Source organism: Pagrus major, chromosome 5 (assembly GCF_040436345.1).
Source record: "Pagrus major chromosome 5, Pma_NU_1.0".
NCBI classification, from domain to species: domain Eukaryota; kingdom Metazoa; phylum Chordata; class Actinopteri; order Spariformes; family Sparidae; genus Pagrus; species Pagrus major.
In genome coordinates, this window is record NC_133219.1 from 12,170,607 (window position 1) to 12,194,415 (window position 23,809).

Consider the following 23,809-nt stretch of genomic DNA (forward strand, 5'->3'; position numbering starts at 1 on the left):
CACCACACCCAAATATTTAAGACACAACAATGGTAATGATGAATGGGGTGCTGCACACACAGCAGGAACACATGTGCTTTGTGGCGATGGCTATGAATTCCCTTGAAGATTTTGCGCCCGAGAGCCTTTTCTGTTCTGACCCTAGTGCAGGGTACAGCATGCTTTGATTTCAGTGGGAGTGCTGAACTGTTGTAATGTGTGGTGTGTGGAATAGCAACATCTGGAAACTTTTAACAAGTGGGCCAGCACTCTGCACTGAGTACACTAAACAACAAAGAAAGCAACATACCCATCAGCAAATACATATTAACTGATAGAAACTTGGCAAAAACTGATACATTCATAAATGACTGAAAGCAATCATTGGAATCCATATCTTTCTAAAGGGCAAGTTATTTTTTGGTAAAGTGAACTTGTGCATTAATATTCAGACTGTATATTTTGCTACTTTTTGGGAGTTTTTCAGTAAATGGCAAAATTCAATAAGAAGTAGTACTATGAGCACTGAGAAAGGCCGGAGAGTCTTATGTCTTATGTAGAGTTCAGTTACACCAAAGTCCTTTCACGGTTCAGGTGCTATAAAGCAGACGATTGGCTTTTGTGGGGAATGGGCGGTATATGTGCCATTGGCGTTACAGACTTTTCTATTCAGAATGACTCAAGTGGTCTGGCTCTCTGTTGTAATTTCTCTGGTTACACATACATATATACAGTTCACTGCCAACAAACGCCATTTCAAAATGCGTCTAATACACCACAGGGGTACCTTTAGGGGGTAGAATAAATATCCATGTAACCACTTTGTAACATCTTATATTGATTAAAAAACATTATTTTTTACATTTTTCTTTTATTATTATCATTAATTAATTTAGACTGGTGAAATAGCTACTAAAAAAAAAAAACTGTGATAGCTCTGTGCACTGTTCACAGCCTGTTTGAGCATTGGCCACTATACTGCACCTTCTGTTACATAAAGAATAACTAACAGCACCAACTGACCAGTAGGCCAGTTATTAATTATCCAGTTATGTGCCTCAAACCCAGTGGAGCAGAACACTGATTTACAATGTGGAATGAAAATACAGCACACTATTGATCACTTGCCATATGAGTCAGGGGATTCAGAGACAAACATTGAGCAATTTTGGCTTGTTTATTATTTCAGTTCTTATTTCTGAATCTACTAATTCCCTCCTATACTAACTTTTCTGTTCAAAATTCAAGTTATTCTACTTTTTATTGAGCCAACCCATATCTGGTTGAGCAGTTCACTCTGCCCTGCACTCTAATGTGTTTATGTATGTGTGCCAGACTGTGTGCATTAGCATGCATGCTTTTCCTACATGCATGTTAGCTGATTGTGTTATGCCTTGCAGCTAGTTTGGGCTCTTCTCTTGACACTATGAGGATAAAGTGTTGCCTTCCTGGAGGGGACATTTTCAATGATTTTTAGACGGTGCCTTGGGCTGCCCTCCAGACCACTGAAACCAGCAGCAGTCACTGAAAGCCAGCCTCTCCCTGCTCTCCTGTCATCCTCAGTTTTGCCTGTCAAACTGTTTTACTTACATACTGTCCCTCGAGAGCCAACACAATGTAATTTATTTATTTAAACTTTGTGACTGCAAATGCATCTCAATGCTGTAGGCAATATGCTCATTTAGTTACATGTGTTACTGGAAACATCGTCTGGCCAAAGTCACGTAATAATGATTTTTGCCGTTGTTGGCATGGAAATTTTCATTTTATTCATGCATCACTGAAAAGTGGTTTTCTATACCAGAATGAGTCCATTACCTAGAATTGTCTTTACTTGTATGCACAGTAAATTAGAAAGTAAAAGATGCAGCCATCTTCTCATCGTCTTAATAGTGGCATAAAACAGATTCTCAGCAGTGTTCTACTCTTTTTCCTCGCAGGCCCTTGCCATCCGAACCCTTGCCACAACAGAGGAACATGTGAGGTCAGTGAGACCTACAGGGGCGACACCTTCATTGGTTACGTCTGCAAGTGTCCACCAGGCTTCAGTGGAGTTCACTGCCAACACAGTAAGTTGGACCACTCTCTTCCTCGCTCCTCTAAAGAGCTGCGATACGCTTACATTTATCCCTAAATAGAAATCAAAGAGTTTGTAAGGTTGTCAAAAATCTGTTCCTCCTTTTACACATTTCCACAAAGTGTGATTTGTCTGTATTATCTAGGTTTCCCAACACAAATAATGACCTTGAGCTGTGAACAAATGTTGAACAGCTGACAGGATGTAAATCGCTGTGGAAACGACGAGTTCAGCAAAATGATAGTGGGTTTCTCAGAGAAAGGAAATGCTGAATTTGCTCTCTTTTGTTGGGCATGCTCTTAATACAGTAAAGGTTAGTGTAGAAGGTTTCTGCTGCCTATGAGATAAAACTGTATCTTAGACCAGGAGTATTGTTCTCAACCCTAGTACAATTTACGCTTTATCTTTAAACACCTTCTGAACTCTTAAGCTGAAACTGGGCACAAAGGTAATCACAAACGCAAATGTGAGGCACAAGCACATGTGAGTGCAAGAAAAACCAGAAACTACCTTATAAAAAACATCAACATTGCCCAACAAAAGTGAGTCATACCTGCCAACGGCAGGCCCTGTGAAAAGAGGGATGTCTTGCACCGACTGGAGTGAAATTTGGAAGCATATTTCTTCTTCTTGGGACCTGTATGATCCATTTTCTGCGGCAGACTGAGCAGAGCAGAGAGTACTTTGCGCACACTAATCTGTGCCTCTGGGTTCAGTTGCGACGGCGCAGAAATCCCTCCCTGAAGTTGAAACACAGGAGACACTTTGAAATTGTGAGATTAATGGGAGAAATTACCTATCAGGAGCAAAGTGAGAGAAAGGGTTCAAACAGAAGTGTTGGCAGATACGATGAGTGGACTGTTGGCATTGCACCATGATGTAGCTCGAGGTCCTCCTGGTGTATTTTACAATGAAAGACAGCAAAGTGATGGGAAACCAGCAACATCTCTATCCTTTTAAACAACAAAAACTTCTACTGATCATTGTTGCCAAGCATTCTTCAGCCTTTCTGTCAAAAGATTCCACAACATGCAACTGAGCTGTGTGATTTGATAACTGTTCGCAGAGCAGCCAGAGTGAGATGTTTTGACATTTCAAAAAGTCAAGGCATTTTTCTCTGACTCAGTCTGTTTCCCTTTTAAGTATTCTCTGCAGAAGTCACTGTTCTCAGCAGTTTCAAAGTCAATTCCACAACACTACTGTAAATATTAGATGCTTGTGTCAAAAGTACTCACAGCTCCACTTACAAGAACATCTGTTATTTAACATCAGGAAGTAAAACCTTGTTAATGTGCCAATTTGTTCACAGAAGAAAATATGAATATAACAGGTGGAGTCAACATCAGGTAGCTGGTAATACAAGCACGGCATCAAACCTATACACTGATATCTTGGCTTCAAAACCTTCTGTGTTTTGAATGGATCGCAGGATTTGGAAATGGCAAGTAGCTTTGTCTGTAAGTGCTAAATCTAGCTAAATCCTGCAGTGTGATATATAGGCCAAGTCCTGTGGCTGCCCTGCCTGTGTGTGTGCTTGGCAGAGCATTGCATTAGCCCGCACACCACAGTTGTCCTTCATCGCAGGTGTGCTTGTAAGTAATGGATTTAATGTATCATGGTGCAGACTGTGCGGGGAGGTGGATCATTATTGGTTTGACGGAGAAAGAGGGCTAGACAGTGAGAAAGAAAGATGTTAGCCAATAGTTACAGAAACCATTTATACCTGCCTTGTTATTCTTGCCTCACTGACACCAAGGTTAAAGACAGCAATTCAAAGGTAAACAGAAGAGAAGAAAGGGCTTTATATTTTGGGACAGTCGGTGTCAGTCATTATTTGTTCACACATTCATTTTTTCTTTTTTTTTACTATTCTATGAAAATGTACAAAACATAAAAGGAAATGGAGCAAGTCACTATATCAACAGTGCCATTGTGTTTGTTTCCAGCCAGAATTGTGAGCAATTGGCTAGCATTCATGTCATAATTCAGTTATTGTTTCCTATTAAGCCCTTAGGGTGGTGAGAAACTGATTCGATATGGGCTGAATACACATTAATGTCTGCCAATTTTCCTCACGGTCATTACAGTTGAATGGAAGGGAGTGGGTGACAGAGAGGAGGAAGGAAAAGGATGAACGATTTTGTATCTGAAGACATTAATAATCACATCTAGTGTCTGGATAATTTCTGCAATTAAATGATAAAGGCATATAAATAATTACCGCTATAGACTGATAGCGTAGCTGACTTTGTTATGGTATGGTGTTGGGTTTTAATGGCTCAATGAAAAGGGTAACAATTAGGAAAAAATTCTGTAGGATACAAGGAACAGCACAAAAACAGGGGGCGTTTTAGTCTAGCTGAACAATCTGTCTTAATGCGTGTGTTATGTTGATTGATATCAACCAATTTAATGGGTACATAATGATGTTACCCTTTTAGGTGCTGACGACGGGTTCAAACTAGCATTTGCTGAAGCAAAAGAATGGATGTCTGCTGCTAGGAAGAAAATTTGAGTCAGGAACAAACCTTTTGCTTTGATACTGTACTTACAGAAGCTATTTCGAGTTGTATTCAGGATTGAAGGATTACTCTTTATCGTAAGTGATATCTACAGTAATCCAGTGTTTTAAATCGGTATTGGCACTGATCAGTGTATGGCTTTGTCTATACTGTGTATTATACAGGTATAACATAATATATGTGTGGGCTTTTTAATGTTGCTCTTACTATCTCCTTGCTCTGTCGGAGCCAAATCCAATTTCACACCTTTGAGCGTTATCCTAAATACATGCAGTACATATCCTGTTTGTTAGACCAGTTTTATGAAGCAAAGCCCGCAATGATGTCGCACATGGACAGCTACTGTAGGATAAGTACGAGCTATTTTAGACTCCTTTGATGAGCAGACCTGTACTTTATGTACTCTGTATTGTTGAGTTTATTTTATGCCTCCGCGTCGGCACCGTGGCCAGAGGCATTATGTTTTCAGGTTGTCTGTCTATATGTCCATCCCATTCTCAAGAGCACAGGATCTCAGGAACACCTCAAGGGACTTTCTTCAAAGTTTGCAAACTCTTCACTTTGACTAAAAAAGAAACTACATAGAAATTAGTGGTCAGTGAAGCATTCATGTTTTCGAATTTGTAGCGTCTGCAGCAAATGTCCATAGTTAAACCATCATCTACAAGGTCAGAAACTTACTGTATTAGGTAAGAATACTCAGTTAAACTTTTCTTTGGTTAATTGCAATCAAAACATTATATATATGTATACTTGTATACTTGTAGGATATGAACCAAGTATACTTGAGCATAACTTTAAGTAAATCCCAAGAGCATTAAAAGAAAACTAAAAGCAAGCTCTCTTATTTTTTGTTTAAAGGAGCTGCACTAATATCACCTTGAACAAACTTTATGTTTTGTAAAGGTATGAACACATACAAGGACTTCGACTCTGACTATTGTTTCTCAGGAGAGCCCCGGCAACACACAGACACATAAAGTATGCAGGAAGAAGTTTTGCATTAGAATCGGCAGGTGAGAGGTGATCCTGATGCAAGGGGAGGGAATATGAATAAAAAGCTTGACAACAACAAAAGGGATAGTTTTAAAAAAGGGTCTTGCGATAAATGGATGAATAGTCGGGGCTGAAGTACCAGAGAGGTGATGAGCTGATTGCAGGCATGTTGGATGAGTGAAGTCACAACCTGAATCACATCATGGTGACTGAGGAAGTTGCCGTACATTGATTTTTTTGGTTGCTCTACACATGGTCTGTAAGGAAAGAGTTGGAAACTTCAAATGTTGTTGAAAAGCCATGTCTTTCAGAATGAGGTTCAGGTCAAGGGCCATTGAGGAGCTGGGTCATCTGGGTCATCTGTAGGCCACACCGAGACAATAAACACTTTATGGTTTTGTGTCTTCATTAACACAATGGGATTCTACACCTATAAGCCAGTTCACATGGCCGACATTGTACTAATGTGTGATATAGGTGCGTACTTTTCCACTATCCAGTTGTGATGTTTTTCCACCCACTTCTCAAGCTCATTGGTTTTGCTGATATTGAGCTTAAGGTCAAGCTCTTTGTCAGCCCTCTTTATGCCTCTGTAAATATAGTCTCTAAGCTTGTTTCTCACTGGAAATGATTTACTGGGATCATACATGTCAATATAGTGATAACTTCTATCTCCAATACAATAGGCATACAAATGTATCCGTTTTCAGGAAAAGAAGTCAGTGTGAGGTCACAGCAGGGAAGTGAGAGTTGTGAAAGTGTGATTTCAATCATTTTATACAACACAATCTAGATTATAAAATGTTGCTTAAATGTCAAATTCCAAAGATATCTTTTGCATTTTCGATTCATAATGGGACTCCGCTTTTGTAACATCACTTAAAACATGCGAATACTGTTCACACCACCTGAGAAAACCAGGGTTAACTTCAGCAGCTCGGCGTCACTGCTTTTATTATTAGAGGCCTTATCATCACTTAGTCATTCATCTTTCGAATAGTGTGGCATCACGTCCCTGAGAGAACAAGTTCCATGTTATTGGGCAGGCAGCCAAACATTGTAATGAACTGTCACAGTGTGGAGATTGGGACTGATTGCCTCAGTCAACATGAGGTTGCAGATCATTTTTAGGGCACGCATTCTCAGTCTGTCAAGGACAAATGAAGTATAAACTGAAATTTTACCGGTGGTGTTTTATTTTTCTGCACAGAAATTTGTTGGAGTGTCTCACCATGAACGGTCGTGTGTTTCAAGGCCACCTCTTGGTGAGGTTTCATTTGACACAGCAATAATAAAATAGTGACGCTTGATCATTCCTTCTTCTTCTCTCTCTTTGAAAGATGTTGGTTTTGTCTCATTCCCTGAAGCTCACTCTGTAATACTGGATGTGAAGCTCACTGCAAATCAAAGAGAAAATTAAAGCTAATAAAGAAACCACAGTACGAGTCAGTGTGTTTGGCTTGTGATTACTTGTGCCGAAATGTTAACAGGCACTGTGAAGGAATACATTTAATTAACAAGTTAATTTGTCTGAATTGTCTCTTAGATGACCGGTGTTCACTTTCTATCTCGTTCTCTTTCCATCCATACATAGGCTGCAACTCTTTGAGCAGATTCCCTCTCGCTTTTAATCGATGTGTGTCTCTTGGCCTTTCTATCTGAAACACACCAACAGAGCAGGATTGATTGAGGCTAAATGTAGCATGTGTGAGATTTTCCTTTAAAGCGTGGCCCTGTATTTGATCATGTATTGACAGTCGCTATCATGCTGTATTAGCTCTGCTGCCTCCACAGCTTCTTGCCATGGGATAATCAGTCGGTGTTTATAGCTGTGGCCCGATGGAAAGCCGCAAGGAGCCATTACTGTTAGTTAATTCACCTGGGACAGATCACAGACTGCCTTTCATCAGCACAAGAGAAAAAAAACGAGACTCTGCTTACTCCTCTGTACCACATTTAGGACTGCTTTAGTGACTTGTTGTGTGTGCTATGCAGCCAGTAAAAAGGTATTCAGTGTAGGCCTGCTAGATGTTTCATTTCAGAATTGACATTGCGATGTGAACATGTGCAAGACTCGCATTACGAGACGCACAATGTCATCATATGTCACACATCATAACAGAACCTTTTGGCTACTTGATAGAAAAGGAAAACTCACAAGAATCTCATGTAATGACTTATGTACAAGAGCAGTTCATCTGATTTTAAAAAATGTAGTCTGACTTAGGAGTTCTTGGACACAAAAAGTTGGTTTGTTCCCAATGTGCTCTGGTGGGGCTGGTCAGTAAGAAACACCAACACCTATAATGCACACACATACTGTAGTAGGGTTTTACCACCCTCAGCAGCGCTGGAAGGTCTGTTTATCCTCCATGCAGGTTCAGCATACAGTATATTTGAACATCGTTAGAGATGGTGGATTACAGGTAAATGACACACCTGTAACACACAAGTCCATGTGCGAAGTTTATCGAGAAACGGCTTGTTTTTCCTGAATACCTCTCCACCTGTTCTCTGTCCACTTGACCATATACCAGTATCCGTGTAAGTCATGGTAAACTTACACGGGTCGCTTTATGGATATTGTGTAGTTGTGCAGTAACAAATACTACACTGCCTGTATCTGGTTAAATTTCCTGCATTTGTCCATATCAGAATATACAGTATATAAAAAAATAAATAAATGCAATCTCAGTTTATTCCAGTATAGTGCAGCCCTAAACCAGTGGCGCTTGTATTTCTTTACTTGTTAATTTTTTATCTCTCCAGTGTTTCAGCAGGCCCTCTTGACTTCACGCCTTCACACAAACTTTTATGGAAAGTGAACAAGAGAAATACAGATCTGACTTATTTCCCACCTTCATCTGCTTGTTGTGCTTAATTTACCACTCGAGAACAAAATGATAGCATAGACGATAGCACTACAGCCTGAGGCAGCATGAATGAGTATGAAAAGGACAGTGGTTATGTACATCTTAACCCTCAAACATTTGACTACAACAATAGACTCCATTTGTCAGGCGCAACTCAGAGGCAGACAGTTTCTCCCTGCAACATTTCCTCCCCCGTGAACGCCCACCGCTTCACTTCACTAGCACACCTCTGAGTGGTTACCTGCGCCTCTTCACGCGGAAAAATGACTTGCCCTTCTCGCTCCTGCCTCTGCCTCACAGGAGGTGACTTTGTAGAGGCGCATCCACGGTGTGTTGTGATGGTGGAGGAAGGGACGGAGGGAGGGAGGAAGCTCTTGTTAGCCGGCCTACCTTTCACTCCTCCCATGGAGGCCAGCGAGAGAGGACAGCAGGTGGGGGGAGAGAGATTGGTTGGCTTGTGTTTTTTTTCTCCCTCCCTCTCACTATGATCGAGGCAGTTAGAGGGAGATAACTTCCCTCTAACTGTGAGGCAGCAGTGCTAAAGTGACTCTGGCAAAGATCACGATGAAGCATGAAAATGTCCCTCTCTTTTACTTAAATGTCAATTGCTGCTCACCAGGATTTAAAAATCCTTTCAGTAAGTAAAAGGGAATTCATTTTTTTGAGTATGTTTATGCTCATGCTTTAAACAGGCAATGAAATGGTTAAATGAAAATTCACAGGCATGTATCAGTTCACGTGTCAGCTCTTTGACGTACCTGAAAATATGCCGGGAGCTCCCGCCTCATCAACAGTGTTAGCACCATCACTCCTTGGAGCTGCACCTCTGACAGCACTCACAGTCCAAAACACTTAATGAGTGTTTGTTTGCTCCTTCTGTTCCCTGTTACTTTTACAGAAAGGACAACAGTTCTGAGCCAGAAAATGGATCCATATTTCCAACAAATGATCTTGCAAATTGCCACTGTGTCCACAAAATCAGCCTCTTAGTAATCTCTGCGCTAAAGCTCCACTCCAAGTGCTGTTGCTATTTTGTTGAGCGCTTCAGGGGAAAGTTGTTCATGTGCAGAAATCCGCTAACTGTCTTAGATCATATGAGAAGTATAGTTGGATTTAGTTTTAGGGCGTATTTTCACTTCGAGTTTGAAAAGAAAAAAAAAACGTTTTCAGGGCAGGCTTAGCTAAACGGATTAAGATTGATTTAAGTACGACTATAAGTTAGTGAAAAAGTTTGTTAAGGAAAAACTTTTCCATGGTAAACTGGCAGAAGGAGTACTTTGTCCACAGACAGTGAACCTATTTTCAAAATAAACAGAGGAATCAGTTTAGTCATAGTGCCTGAGGTTTGTTCATGTGACTATAAATCCGTCTCATCTTAACAGCCTCTGGGTAACTAGAGTTGGAGAGTTTTACTAACAACATGCTACTCTGCACACCAGTTGTATTTCTATATGCATAGCTTAGCATGAATAACTTACACCAGCACTTTGTTTCCTCAGAATACTTAAAACTATTTTCAAATTTAGGACTTTAGGACTCTTTTAATCTGGGTGACAAACACACAACTGGTGATTGTGTTGCTTTAATTCAAACTAACAGTATGTAATATCAGCATAACAGTACTGCACCATTCCATAGCCTTTATTTGGGTTATTCTCCAAAAAGTTTTCAGTGTTTTTCTTGTGTGTCGTATTGTGTGACATTATTTATAATGTGAGCATAGTTCCCCAAGGTCGTCCATGTATCACAGATTTGTGAATGTGCCCACACTACCTGAGCTGGCCTCAGAACTATTGTGAACACTGGCAGCCTCAAGGCTCTCCCCACTCCTGCATTACTGTGATGAAGAGCTGAGTGGAGGACATGGCTATTTCCAGACACACCCTCTCAACATTACATCTACTATCCCACAGCCCACCCACTGCTCTCAGTCTGTGGTAGAGAGCTGCATTTACAGGAAGGGATGAGTGTGAGGGATCCTGGGGGAAGGGTCTGTATAGTCCACCAAACATCCAAAAGAAGTGACCGTAATCACACAGCCAAACCATCAGACGGCAATGATCAACGACTCATGGAGAGACGGCGAATGTGTCCGCACACTCTCTTTTGTCTCGCAGGAGTCTCTGAAGATCAAAATGGAGAGATGGGTATGCTTGAGGGCCAGCAGTCCTGTTGTTTTAGCTCACTGCGCATTTGGTCTTTCTTTTGTTCAAAGAACAGAACATTTGTGTCACTGGAAGGGAAACAGCAAAGCATCTCTTGTACGCGTTTCATAATCTGTTCAGTGGAAATGGCCTTCAGATGACTTTCATGTTTTATTTTTTTATCTGTTTGAATAAATAGAGATGGATATCTAAAACAGCTGTGATATCTTAAAACACAGCATCAGCATCCACGCAGCATTTGTTAGCAGTTTTGTTAAAGTAAAAGAATGAAGGAGAGAATAAAGAAAATAATATACTAAATATTTCTCACATGAATAGTTGCCCTTCTTAATGATTCCGATGATGTTATTGTGATATTCTCATTGATATATTCGGTCTTGCACAAAAGCTTTCAAACGACCCAGAAAGGCTTTTTTTAGACACTCATACTGAGATATGCATCACATTAACTTTGCCTGTTTAATCCACATTTCCACTTAATTTCTACTGTCTTAGACACCTACTTTGGGGGTACATGTGCTTGGTGTTTCCACCAATACATAATGCCTACCTTTTCCTGCTTTTGGCATGGGTCAGCTTCTCCACAGATGAAGAAAGGGGCAGCAGGAGACCTGAGAAAAAAGACTTGAAAGTCAGAGTTCTCTCAGGCTTTGGTGAAGGACAACACTGTTTATATCTCCTTGCAGTGTGTCTCAAAGGGGCTCAATATATATGGAATATGTAGGGAAAAGATAGTTCTGCTACTGATTCTCAGCAACTGGGCCATGACCATATACACAGTGAGGAAATCAGCTTTTAATTGCCGGCAAGATAAGAACTTCTTACTTATATGAGAGTTAAGTTTCTTAGTGTCTCCTATATTTTGTCTTAATAAGAGGCAGTCACATCGGTCACTCCCATGGTCCATTGGACTGAATCAGCCATAAGCAACTGAATTGTTTAAATCAGAGTAAAAACAGTGTAAATGCAGTTGCCAGCCCATAAAGTGTTGGCACTTAAAGTTCCTGCATAACAATGATACATTCACATTTGCAAGTGTCATACGGTGACAAATAACTGATATTAGTGGCAGGACGTCAGCACAGCGTTGTTAAGGTTACAACATACAAGTTGAAGCATAAAGAAATAAAGTAAAGTTTCAAAATATCAGTGGTATTGCAGAAACTTACATTGCCAACATTTTTCCTGGCAATTTGATTTTAATCAATAGACCATCTCAGAACAAGGCCTATCTGTACAGTTTAGAGTATAGTAAGGTATACTATGATAACAGTGTAAGTGTTTTTCTATTTGTCTATAGCTTTTGTTTACTTTCAGTGTGTGTGTGTGTGTGTGTGTGTGTGTGTGTGTAGATACATCCAAAAAATAAAGGAGACCCGGTCACAGTTCAGTGTTGTACTTCAAATATCTATTTTCTCAGGTATCCTGCTGCCCCTTTCTCCATCCGTGGAGAAGCTGACCCTATCTCATCTCTGTCAGAGGGCATTTTGGATAACAAGCTGGGGAAACAAGCTGGTATCTAGGTGTTTATGGCCACTTTTTGCCATTTGTGTATATATATATATATATATATATATATATATATATATATATATATATATATATATATATATATATATATATATATATATATATTCATCCAGAGTTCATTTTATACAAGGAATGGCAACAGACACTATTTACCAGGATCTGTCTGTGCTTAGCCCTGATCTTGTCGATGTCAGCCTCATCTGCTAGTGCTCTGACTCATCACTGATAATATAAAGGTGGTATGTTACCTTTTTCCTGATTCACTTCAGTAAGCACTCAGTTCTGCAAATCCTGATGAACAAAAACTGCTGTACAGACATACTTTCAGTAAGATGACCTTTCTTGTTTGGCAAGGTGATGCTTAGCTAGCAAAATTACAGGCAGGACAGTTTTTCCCACATTGTAACTTTGCTGTTAAAACCAAATTTAATGCACAGAATGCCTTAATATAAAATGGTCAGACTGGGGGCTTAAAGTGCAGTCTTGTTAACAAAACCAAGTCTTCTCAGAAAAGGGCAGCACTTGTGGAGGAATGTGTACGCCTCAAAGTGCTGCAGGCACAGTTTTGTTTGAGGGTTTCTGAGCACCTGGATTTCTTCAGCAATGTTTGTTGAGATTAAAAGAGAAAATGACGAGTAACAAAATCTTTGAAATGTGTACTTGGGATGTTATGAAGATAAACAGCAAGAAAATAATAAGATGAAAATTGCCAAAAGAAGGAGCCTGTACTCCGTTGTTCCCAGTCCCTGAGCATGCATTCACCTGGCTGATCCTTTCTGTTGAGGCGTTTTAGGGAATGAGCTGTTACCAGGGCCTAATTGTGTAAGGCCCCCTCGGACACCTGAGCTGCGTTGTCACCTCCTAGCCCCTGCAGTAAGGAAGGACCTGCTGGCAGATGGCCAACGCATAAATAGAGATGCATTGCAAATCCCAGGTGGTGGAAAAGAGTTAGACTCAGTCCTGCCCAGGGCTTTTTGCTGGCGCTGCAAACCAAAACAGAACACTGATAAATGTTCAGCTTGACTACACAGAGCTGAATTAATGCAGGATGGTCAGCGTGTGGCCAAATTAGTATCAGTGTTGTTTTACCACAGACAGAGTTCATTCAGTGAGACCGAAAAAGAAGATTAAGGTGTGTAGTCTTGAGAATTTGCAGTTTGCAAACCATAAGACAAAAGTATATGGATGTGTGAATGGCCAGTATGGACATGATAGTACTTTTTTAAAGGAGCATTCATGGATTCTTCTCTTGTGTTGATTAGACACTAAAAAGGGTAGTTCAATGAGAGGTCCAGCGAGGAAATGAATTAATAAAATCAATTTGAAATCACTCTCTGTCAGAATCTGACCCTCATCAAAACTCTTTTATTCTGGGTATGATTTAAAATACAGTATTCGGCCATGATGCAACCTTTTCTTCAGATTTTTTATGTTTGAAGCCAAATGTAATAAAACCTTCATATCTACAGTACTTCTCTTCATGAAGGCCGATGTGCTCTCATCTTGAATATAATTTAGTTTCTTTTTCTTGTTGGCTGTTCTGCTACCAGAAGACTGAAATATCTTGACAACTTTAGAATGTACATGTTTTATTCGTACCAGAGAATAAATCCTACTGACTTTGGTTATTCCTCCAACACCACCATGAGGTTGACGTCTGTGGTTCAGACTGACATTTCTTGTCAACTACTGGATAGATTACCTAGAGGATAAAATGCCTGATGATCTTTTCTTCATTACAACTACGTGTTCAAACTTGTAGCATGGATTGGTACAAAGTTTGGTACATGGTTGCCAGATAATGTACTCCAATGACTGTGGTGATCCCCTGACTTTTTACTCTAGGGCCACCAGGAGTTCGACATTATTCCTTTTACTGAAATATCTCAACAACGCTTTGCAGAGAAATTTGTTATGCATATCCATGTTCTCCAGATGATTAGTTGCATTACCACCAACCTTTAATCCGACACCATTAGAGCCTGACTGATACTCAATTTCTGGGGCTGATGCTGATATCGATATTAGTAAAAGAGTAAAAAAAAAAAAAAAAACAAAGGAAAGAAACAGTGAAGCATCCCTCCAAGCTGAATAGTGCAGAATATGAGATCAATGTAGATACAAATAGATACCAATTCTAAGAATAAAATAGGTTTTAAAAGAACTTTCAACACTTATTTGTTCTAAAAAATAGAATGAAATAGTTACCCAAAATAAATACATATAAAAGATAATCAGCACGTATTAACACACAGTTATCTGTAATAGTAACAGTAGTGCAAATATGACTCAGAATGCAGAGTTCTTGTCCGTGGCTGTGCAGGGGGTGATGGAGTTGAGTAGGCTTGGTACGGGACAGGAAGGGAAGGGAAGGGTGTGGGCTGAATGTGAATGGTCTCTGATGATGCCGTGAGATCACTGTAGGCAGTGGGAGGTGTAGATGGCGTTGATGTCTGGTAACTGGGTTCCGATGATTTTCCCAGCGGTCTTTATTACTCTCTATTATTACTCTCTGTAGAGCCTTCTGTTCCAGCTTCTTGCACTTCAAACCTCTCGGAAAATAAAAAATCTACACTGTATGGGAGAGCTCAAAGCTGCTGCGTGTGCATTGCGTTAGAGCTAGCTAGCATGCCAAACTACAATGATGAACATAGATTTATTTTGCTATCTAGATGGCAGCGCTGAGCTTAGGCTTTATCATACCTTCATGTTTCTGAAACCCGATATACATTTGTCAATAATGTTAAAAACAGTGTCTTATATTTAAATATGTTGGGTTAACACATTCAGTTCTTGCAGTTTGTGGTGTTGTAAGAGCAGATGTCTCATTGTTATCCTTATTTAACCCCAGTCCGTGCTTGCTCTTTGCCCGTCACCTTCATCCACTTTCTGTCTGCATCTCAAACCATTTAGGTGTCTCTTAAACATCCCAGTAAGTGAACCTCTGCGATGTTAAAGAGCCTGTGGATCACACTGTTGTTCCGCGATGGATCAGTATTCCCCTCACTCACCTGCTGTGGAGGCTCCATCTGTAAGCTTAAAATGACACTTAAGGCTTTCCTCTGAGTGTCATTCTGTCTCTGAGCTGAGGGCTCTTCACATTATGCACACCCCAGTTTCAGAGGAGCCCCCCTACCCCCTGGTCTGCATGTCTTGGAAATGATGAGTGTTTTGCTTCTCAGAACCTCTCCGCAATGCATCCTAAGATACCTTTTCAAGGGCTTCTGGAGTGCTGCTGTGAATAACTTCTCAGTGGACTAATCCCACTTCAAAAAAGTAAGTCCTTGGAATTCACTATTCTTAATCCTAAATTCACAACCTCGTGCATCATCATATCCCTTGGAACATGCAGTATGTACCACTGTGAAAACTGGCCTTCATATAAGATGAGATTTTTAAAAATTCCTGAATAGGAGATCAATAAAATCAATACCTATGCTAAGCCAAGATGTGCATGACCAAGACTGAGACATATCAGAGTGAAAACACATGGACACATCGGGTGATTTTTAAAACATCTCTTTCAACTGCATATGTGACTTCATCAGACTCTGGATAGGAATCCCGTCTGACGTGGTGATAGTCACTTCAGTGGCATGGGTAAGGCTCGGATAGATTGACAGGATAGATTGACAGTGGAGACAGGCACTTCCATGTTCCGTCTTCTATCTCTGACTCAACTTGGGGAGACAGGGCTTGTCTTGGCCTTGTGTAGTGTAGACACATTTCACTGCACCAGGACCTGTCAAACACAGCATCCAAGGCCGAACGCCCATATAGGAAGATGCAGCTCTGAGGAGGTGTCAGCACTTCTTAGGGTACAGTGGCATTATATAGCTATCCACACTGGAATTCACACAGGCAAGCAAGAATCAATTCAGCATATATACTGTATACTGTATGTACAATACCTGTATGTTTGCATGCAAATATATTGCATTTACAGTGAGCATTCAATTCTGAAAGCATATATAAGAAGCAGGCGAGTTGACATGTGATGAAAACATATCGCGTATCTGATTTTTACATGTAATAAAGCCCTCATTCTGAACATACAGCCTCCTGAGGTGTCCAGTCTTTCCCGCTGAGACGTGAGCATGTGGCTCTTTTATCTCCACCTCCTTCAAGCAGGTGCTGTGTTACATCGAAACTGACAAAAAATGGTTGGTTGGGGGGGAAGGGAGTAATATTCACAGGAGAAATTGCATCACAGGATTGATGAGTACGCTAATCACAGAGGGAATGGGAGACAGGAAAGAACAAGATATGATTTTCTTATCAGTACTGGAACTCTATGATTGGCCGAACACGTGTATGTTGTTACCATGGTGTTAAAACAGTACTGTCGATGGTAGATTACGCTGTGCTGTTTTCATGTTGTTTTAGTTACATACATTTTCAAGTTATGTCTTGTTCTTCTCCTGCAGATGCGTCTGGGTGGTCACTGAATGAAACCATGTGCTGTTGAGCATGTACATTATATATGAGCCCGAAGCCAGTGTTATATTTTATGTCCTTCAGGCGAACCCCATATAAATATATCAATGATCTTTATCCTCTGATATGAAATTCTCATACATTTTTGTTTTCATAATAAAGTGCTCTTTCACAGATAAGCTAATGATACCTCCTACTCAGACTTGCATTCAAGAAATGTAAATCATTGACTGTGTTTTTCATTTTTTCCCCAGATGAATTAATTGTACGTGCCGATGGATAGCAATCATTTTTCACTTTCCCTGCCTGAATATCATATATTAAACTTAGTTTAAAAAGCCACTGCATTACTTTATTACTTCAATGCTTTGATTGAATATATAGAATCTTTAAAATGAATCCATTGCAAGTCCTTTGTCCTCGTTCCTCTTCAGGGATCATGTGTCTGTGTGCTTGAATTTATATTTGTGTGTGTTTGATCAACACTGGTTTTTTTAAATAACATTTCACAACCCTACCTAGGGCTGGGCGATAATATATGATATATATCGTTATTGTGATATAAAACAGTATATCCTCTTAGATTTTGTATATCGTGATATGGCATGAGTGTTGTCTTTTCCTGGTTTAAAAGGCTGTATTAACAGTAAAGTGATGTAATTCTCTGAACTACTGATGAGTATTTAATTTTAAATAATGTCATTGTGTTGATATTTTGTGAACTTACCAATACTCCAAATAATATTGTTACAATATTGATATTGAGGTGTCAAGTCATAAATGTCATGATATTTGATTTCGTAGCCCAGTACAAGTATTTATTACAGTAAGTTCTATTGGGGAGATTTCAAAATATGGAGATATATATTGTGTATCGTAATATAGCCTAAATAATTCCCCAAAATCTTCTATTAAGTCTTCTATTATTATTGTTGTTGTCCCTGTCTTTGTTGGGTATTTTATTCATTTATATTATTAGTTTAGTTTATATGTATATTTTTGCAGTCTGATTTTATTTGCCTGTTTCAACCACGCAGGGCACTTTGTAACTTTGCTTTGAAAGTGCTGTATATTTGCAGTATATTATTGTAATTACCTAAAAACAACATATAGATGAGCATCAGCAGTAGTCTGTCCCATGGGAAAACCTAACCCTTTAAAAAAAAATTGCATTATTACTTCCAAGGAAGTACGAGTGTTCAAGGTCGGGGGTTAATTACCTAGCAGGCATAAACAACCGGTTGTCCACTTCATCCCTGTCCATTAGTGACCGTAGAGGTCAAACCACGGCTTCTTGTCTCGATAGAGAGGTCAAGAGAATCCGCTTGCTCACCAAACGTTTGCCGGTCCACTAGCTCATAAAAACAGATAAGATGAAACTTCCCAGGGGATAAACGTGCATGAGGGCTAAACTGAGTCCAGATGCATAGATGTAACACGATGAGACATCGCCACATGAAAGCATAGCCTTGACTAACCTCCAATTGTGTGGCTTACAGTGTCTTGGCAGAGGAAGAGTGCTTTACTCAGATTCACCCAACATCTGACTGTAATTTAATGAAGGAAGTGGGTGAGATGTTTGGGCAATACTGCTGGGACACTACCTTTCATTCTGCTAATTAAGTTTGGGGGCTTAACAAGTGTGAGAGGATTACAAGCTATTAGCAGGCATTTATATCAATTATTTGTGTGATTTATGTTGTTGTTTGGGGCAAGTTTGGGCTTTCTGATGCTACTGCAGACACAAATAAGTCCAGTGCTTATTTTGATATAAACCACCTCTGTAAATTAAATTCCATCCGTCTTCTATTGCAGAAAATAGCCGGCATAGATGGAAAACATGCATATAGCCAGTCAAAATGTTTTTTGATTGTTTGTTTGTTTGTTTACTGAATTTGCATAAAGCATTGTTGGATCGTTGGTATAATTTTGTCTCTTTGACAGCAGGGTTAGGGTTAGGGCAGCCTCTAACAGACAAAAAAGAGGCATGAGCTGTGAATTGCACTAAACATTAGCTTCCTAGCTTGACTGTCTCTTTTTCTGCAAGCACATGTGTTGTCTTTGACCCTGTCTTGTTGAATAACCTTGCAAACTTGTCCACATGGAAAAAGTGTGCTTGCAAACGTAATTCTGCAGGCTACAATTTGACTGTCAACTAGTCGGCTCTAGCATTTTGAATAACGTAAAAAATGTAGCCAGAACTATCAACAGCAGTCAGTTTAAATTGCTAAATGGTGTCGTCCTCAACACGTTTAACATGACACTGTCTGTATCTGTCTCTTGGTTTGTAAGCCACAGTGACATTATGTCTTGTTGCCTCCGCTGGATCAGCTATCAGACACATATCTTGAAAACTTGGAGGTCAAAGCGACATTTCTGAACATGTCATCAAAGACATTGTTTTCTTCCTTTTCAGAATAATAGGAAAAAAGTCATTGTACCTGTTTTCTGAGTGCAACATTATTTGCTCTTAAATTTGGTTTGTGTCATTTCTCAAACCTCTTATCTGAAGTGTCTTCCAACACCAATTACCATGCAATTATTTCCACACAGATGAGCACAAAAGGTTTAGTACACTTGATGGAATTTCATCATTTTTTCCCCTCTTCTTTATGGCACATTTACGTCTTCAATAACTCTACTTTGTGCAAAAATTTGACACAATACCCTTTCTGTTGAATGAACTGGAAAGCAGATTCATCGGGCTGTGTTATTGTGTGGTGGTAGCAGGTGCAGCAGCTGTAGAGGTCAGTGCAGCCTAGTGTAGAGGGCACAGGTGACCCCTCCAAATGCAGGTCTGTTCCTCCTCTCTGGGCACACCGTCTCCAATTTAGCGCTCGCGGCAAGTGTTAGTTCCTGACACACAGCAGTATTCATTGTTCTCATTATTGTCCGACTGAGACACTTTTTAGAGAGCAGTAGAGGAGCAAAGCCAGAAAGCGAGACGTTTCAGTGAACCGATGTGAGCACGGTGACAGGCTGATGTATTTTATGGTTCAGTGTCTTTTAGTTTAGGAACAGGAAGCTGTGTCTGTCTGTGTTCAAGGATTAGGATGATGTCACACAGTATCTATGGTATTAGTTATTTCAGCGGCGGGTCGGCGATCTGACGATTTTATATCATGATCGATTGTCCACAATCACTTTTTTTCACTTTTCAGAGATTGTGGTATTTAATGTCGTCATCCTTCTGTTTCCAAACTTCACATAACCTCATTGACTAGCGTATCTTTGCTATGTGAACAAATCAATAGAGTGATGTCGTTCTTCTTTGGGTGACGTATTGTAAATAAAGAAATGTAAGTTATGACTAGCAGAATGGAGGATGAGGAGCCTGTGCCAAAAAAGAACTATCTCTAATGCAGTTCTGTGTTTTAAAGGTGCAAATGGATCAATTCAAGTCTGGCTTTGCAATCCAATCAATGCTGGTATTATTTTTTTGTCCAGATAGCCAACCCTGGAGTAAAATACAATTTTCATTTATAAAGAAAAGAAGAAGTTGTGTTTCACTTTGCCACCACTGTGTGTGTGATGACTGGACAACAGAACATGAATACTTGTTGCAAAGTATTACAGTCCAATTTGATGCCACTTAATAGACTCTCTGTTGAAGCAGCATCATCCTGGCATAGTTTCAAGAAAAAGTGAACATTATAGGCGTCATTTAAGTAGTATAATTGGAAAGCCAGTGTGTTATACTGCATGCCTGCTAGTTTTATTGTCTCCATGCGCTGTAGAAATCTTTGCTCAAACTGGCTTGTTAAACTATTATTACCAAGACAGCACCGCTACTATAAAACTACAGGCATCGGATGCAAAATGTGTCTTCTAACATATATAGGCTTTAAAGTCATATTTAACTTTACATTTATTTTTAGTGAAGAAAAATCCTTGGATGCATGCCTTTATTGAGTATATTTACCTGACCACCGGGCCATCACACCTTTTCCTTCTGTACATTCCTCCCACCCTTTACTCTCTTTCTTTCACAGTTTCTGCCTCCCCCAACCTCTCCATGCTTCCCCTCACCTCTCTCCTGTAGTTTTTATCAGGTGGATTAACTGCATTCCCCAAAGTAATCCCTTTTCTCCCACCTGATTTGCTGGCAATACACCGCTTTTAAGTCTCACTTTCTCCGCACTGATCTCCCAGGGGCTGATGGCCTCTTATAAAAGGGAAGCAAATTGTGAGAAGGGCTAGCTGTGTTTCCCTCTCTCTCTCCGGTATGTTGTGCTCCAGGCTTTATGACGGGCCTGCCCATTTGGCTCACCTCTCTATTTGAACCTACAGTATTGGTGGCAACAAAGCAGGATATGAGCTGAAAGGGTAACGACCGCATCACTTACCTAAGTGGCGTGCTTGCAGTGGTGAAATAACTGTGGGTTGTGTTGTGTGCAGAATGAGGTGAGGATTGTTTTTGTGCTGCTTCACATTCCTGTCCTGTGATTGACTGGGCGACGTGTCCAAGGTGTACGCAGCCTCTCGCCAAATGTCAGCTGGGATTGGCTCCAGCCCCCCTGTGACACTAAAGGATGGATGGATGTACATTCCTGTTTCTGTTTTTTTATCCCTTGGTCGCTTTGTCATTTTACAGAATTCTACCAGAATTTTTGAAATACACAAATTACAAAAATAGACTATGAAATTGCATGTCTAATGTAATGTATAAAGTCATTTTACATACATTTACATACATACATACATTTGTTTGTTAACAACAAAAACTTTTTTTTACAGTGTGCATTCTGTTCTGTTTTCCATATATTATACCCGAGGGCTTACTCAGTTAAGATCTACTTCGACATTTGTGTCATTTATGTTAAGATATTCATATTAATGCTGCTAGTCACAGATGGATATGCATTCAGCTAATGCATTGAATCCATCTCAAATGTTCACAAGTGGCTATAAAATCACATTTCCATTTGAGTGTTCCACTAAAGCAATTAGTAAACACCAAATATTCCCTGTACAAATTACTCTGCAGTGAAATGCATGAATAATGTTTCATATGGCCATGCTGTAGCCTTGATTAATAACTGTATTAGTTTTTTATTGTTGTTGTCACAGTGCTCACAGTAAGTGGTTCTTGAGGATTAGAGCCATTAAAAACTGAAAAGCTGAATTGTTTAATGAGGATTGGCCATTGTTGTTTCTCTATCAGTCTGACTCTAGATGGCATTTTTCAGGTTAACAGTTCCTAACAGGATCGTCGAGCCCCTCCACCTGGGTTATTATTGTAATTAAATCATAATCCCCCTTGATTGCAGTAACCTCTCATAATCAAGATGTTTCCTTCTGACAAGTGCCTGTTTGTTCATCTCTTTGCTAATAATGCGTTGTCAGTAGGGGGTTAGTATTTTGTATTAGTCACACTGGCTGTACTTGGATTTGTAATCATATCAGATTGTCCTGTACTATAGCTCATCAAAGCACAGTTACAGCCGAGGCGGGAGCATAAGACAGAAAGACAGGGAGACATGAGGAAACTAGCTAAAAACATGTTGTTTCTGAATCACATTCACAAATATGAAGGTACTGGAATTAACTATGAAGAAGTACAATAACATCCAGTTATTGTTGCTTCTGATTACAGCAAAGCAGTTAAATTGTTGCAGCACTCCAAAAAACACTTAAATCCACCCCACTGATGACAGATCTTGAATCTTTGAGTAATCAGCTCTCTTAGATGCACCTGAAAGGTAGGATTTAGATCAAATACCTGGTCCTGAATATTCAGGATCAGCCCATTCTTACTCCCTGTGCATCAAATAAAGCAACCTGGTCAGTGGCCCTATGCCTCTAAGTTTGACACTGTAGGTACTCCTCTAGCGTCACTTCCTGAAGCAACCCTCTGGTGCAGTAGAGATAGCAAGAGCAAGAAAAGTCAGAGTCAGGTTATGGTTGGGATGGTCTGGTGGGTCATTCCCTCTGGAGACCAGGGTTTTCGTCCTGTTTGTAACCTAGAGTCAAGAGAAGTTTGTTTTAAATGTATATAATAATAATATAATATATATACGTAAATGACACAACTTATTTATGTTACATGAGTAATAATCCAAAGTGTGATCCCTAAACCCTAAACCTAACCAGGTTTGGAGTCTAAACCTAACTGAAACTATCTTGTTTCACAATGTTAATAACAGTCCAAAAGTCAGTAAGTAAACAGTTTGTCAGTCAGCTTTATTTTGAAATGTTAACCAGACATAGATATTACGTATAATTGCTAACTTGACTGCAGAGCCCTTCATGTGCAAAACTTATGCCAGAGGAGTAGGTAGAGCTTCGTAGTTTGAAGCTGCTGACTAAGCTGCCATATTTTAAGAGTTGGGATTGAGAACATGATGACATTTTTCAACTGAATTTCACTTTGGACAAACCTCCAAAGCTGTTTTCCTTCTTCTCATATCTAAATTTCTATAATGAATATGCAAATGTCATGAGGTTGTTATTGTTTTGGTAATATTATTAAATCAATTTTGTCCACTTAAAGCTTTAGTTTTAAGCCCCAGTCCATATTATGTATATGCATCTCGCCAGTCATTTCATATAGCAAAAGTCTACATAATGCAAATCACGTAGAATGAACAATTGTCCCCAGTGGACTGCAGACGGTGTAGATCCAACCATGATGTAATTTTGGCGACATGGGAACCGTGAACCAACTACGCATGGAGGCTTTAATGGATTTATTAAATGGCCTTGATGTCTTGGGAAGCAGATACTGAAAAACATACAGACAATGACAAAACATTTGTGCAATGGCAAGATGTAAAAAAAAAAAGGGAAACAGCCTTATAAGAAATGCCATATGAATGAATCTGTCACGCTCACTGATATAATTTATACTTTGAGTGGAGCCTGCAGTGTGCGTTTGACCTACCTACTTAGTGTCCAGCATAATTGTGTGTTGATACAGTCGTGTTTTTTAGTGAAAATGTTGTTGTGATGACACGCTGGCAATTGTTTTTTTCAAACTTCCCAAGAAAATGTTTTTTTCAAATTGAGTCACATCACATCAGTAGGATTAGTATTGTGCTGTTTATTTGATCTGCAGTACATCTGACATACCACCTACTGTATTTCATTTAAATGCCATGGCATCTCCATCTTCAACTGCAGGAAGCAGGATGTAGCTGCCTCATTACAAGACACAGCAGGCCTGGCATTGGACGCTTCTTTATGTCTATACCATATGAATTCCATACATCCAGGCAGACGCACAAATAT

The 23,809-nt window shown here is 39.8% G+C and overlaps 1 protein-coding gene across 1 annotated transcript in view; it reads left to right on the forward strand.

Annotated features, from left to right (window-relative positions):
- LOC140995489 (EGF-like repeat and discoidin I-like domain-containing protein 3) overlaps nucleotides 1-23,809 on the forward strand; it is a 126,831-nt gene that overhangs the window by 43,340 nt on the left and 59,682 nt on the right. The window contains exon 7 of the mRNA XM_073465493.1: nucleotides 1,918-2,048. Within this exon, the coding sequence (XP_073321594.1) occupies nucleotides 1,918-2,048 (131 nt within the window). The remainder of the gene's footprint in view (nucleotides 1-1,917; nucleotides 2,049-23,809) is intronic.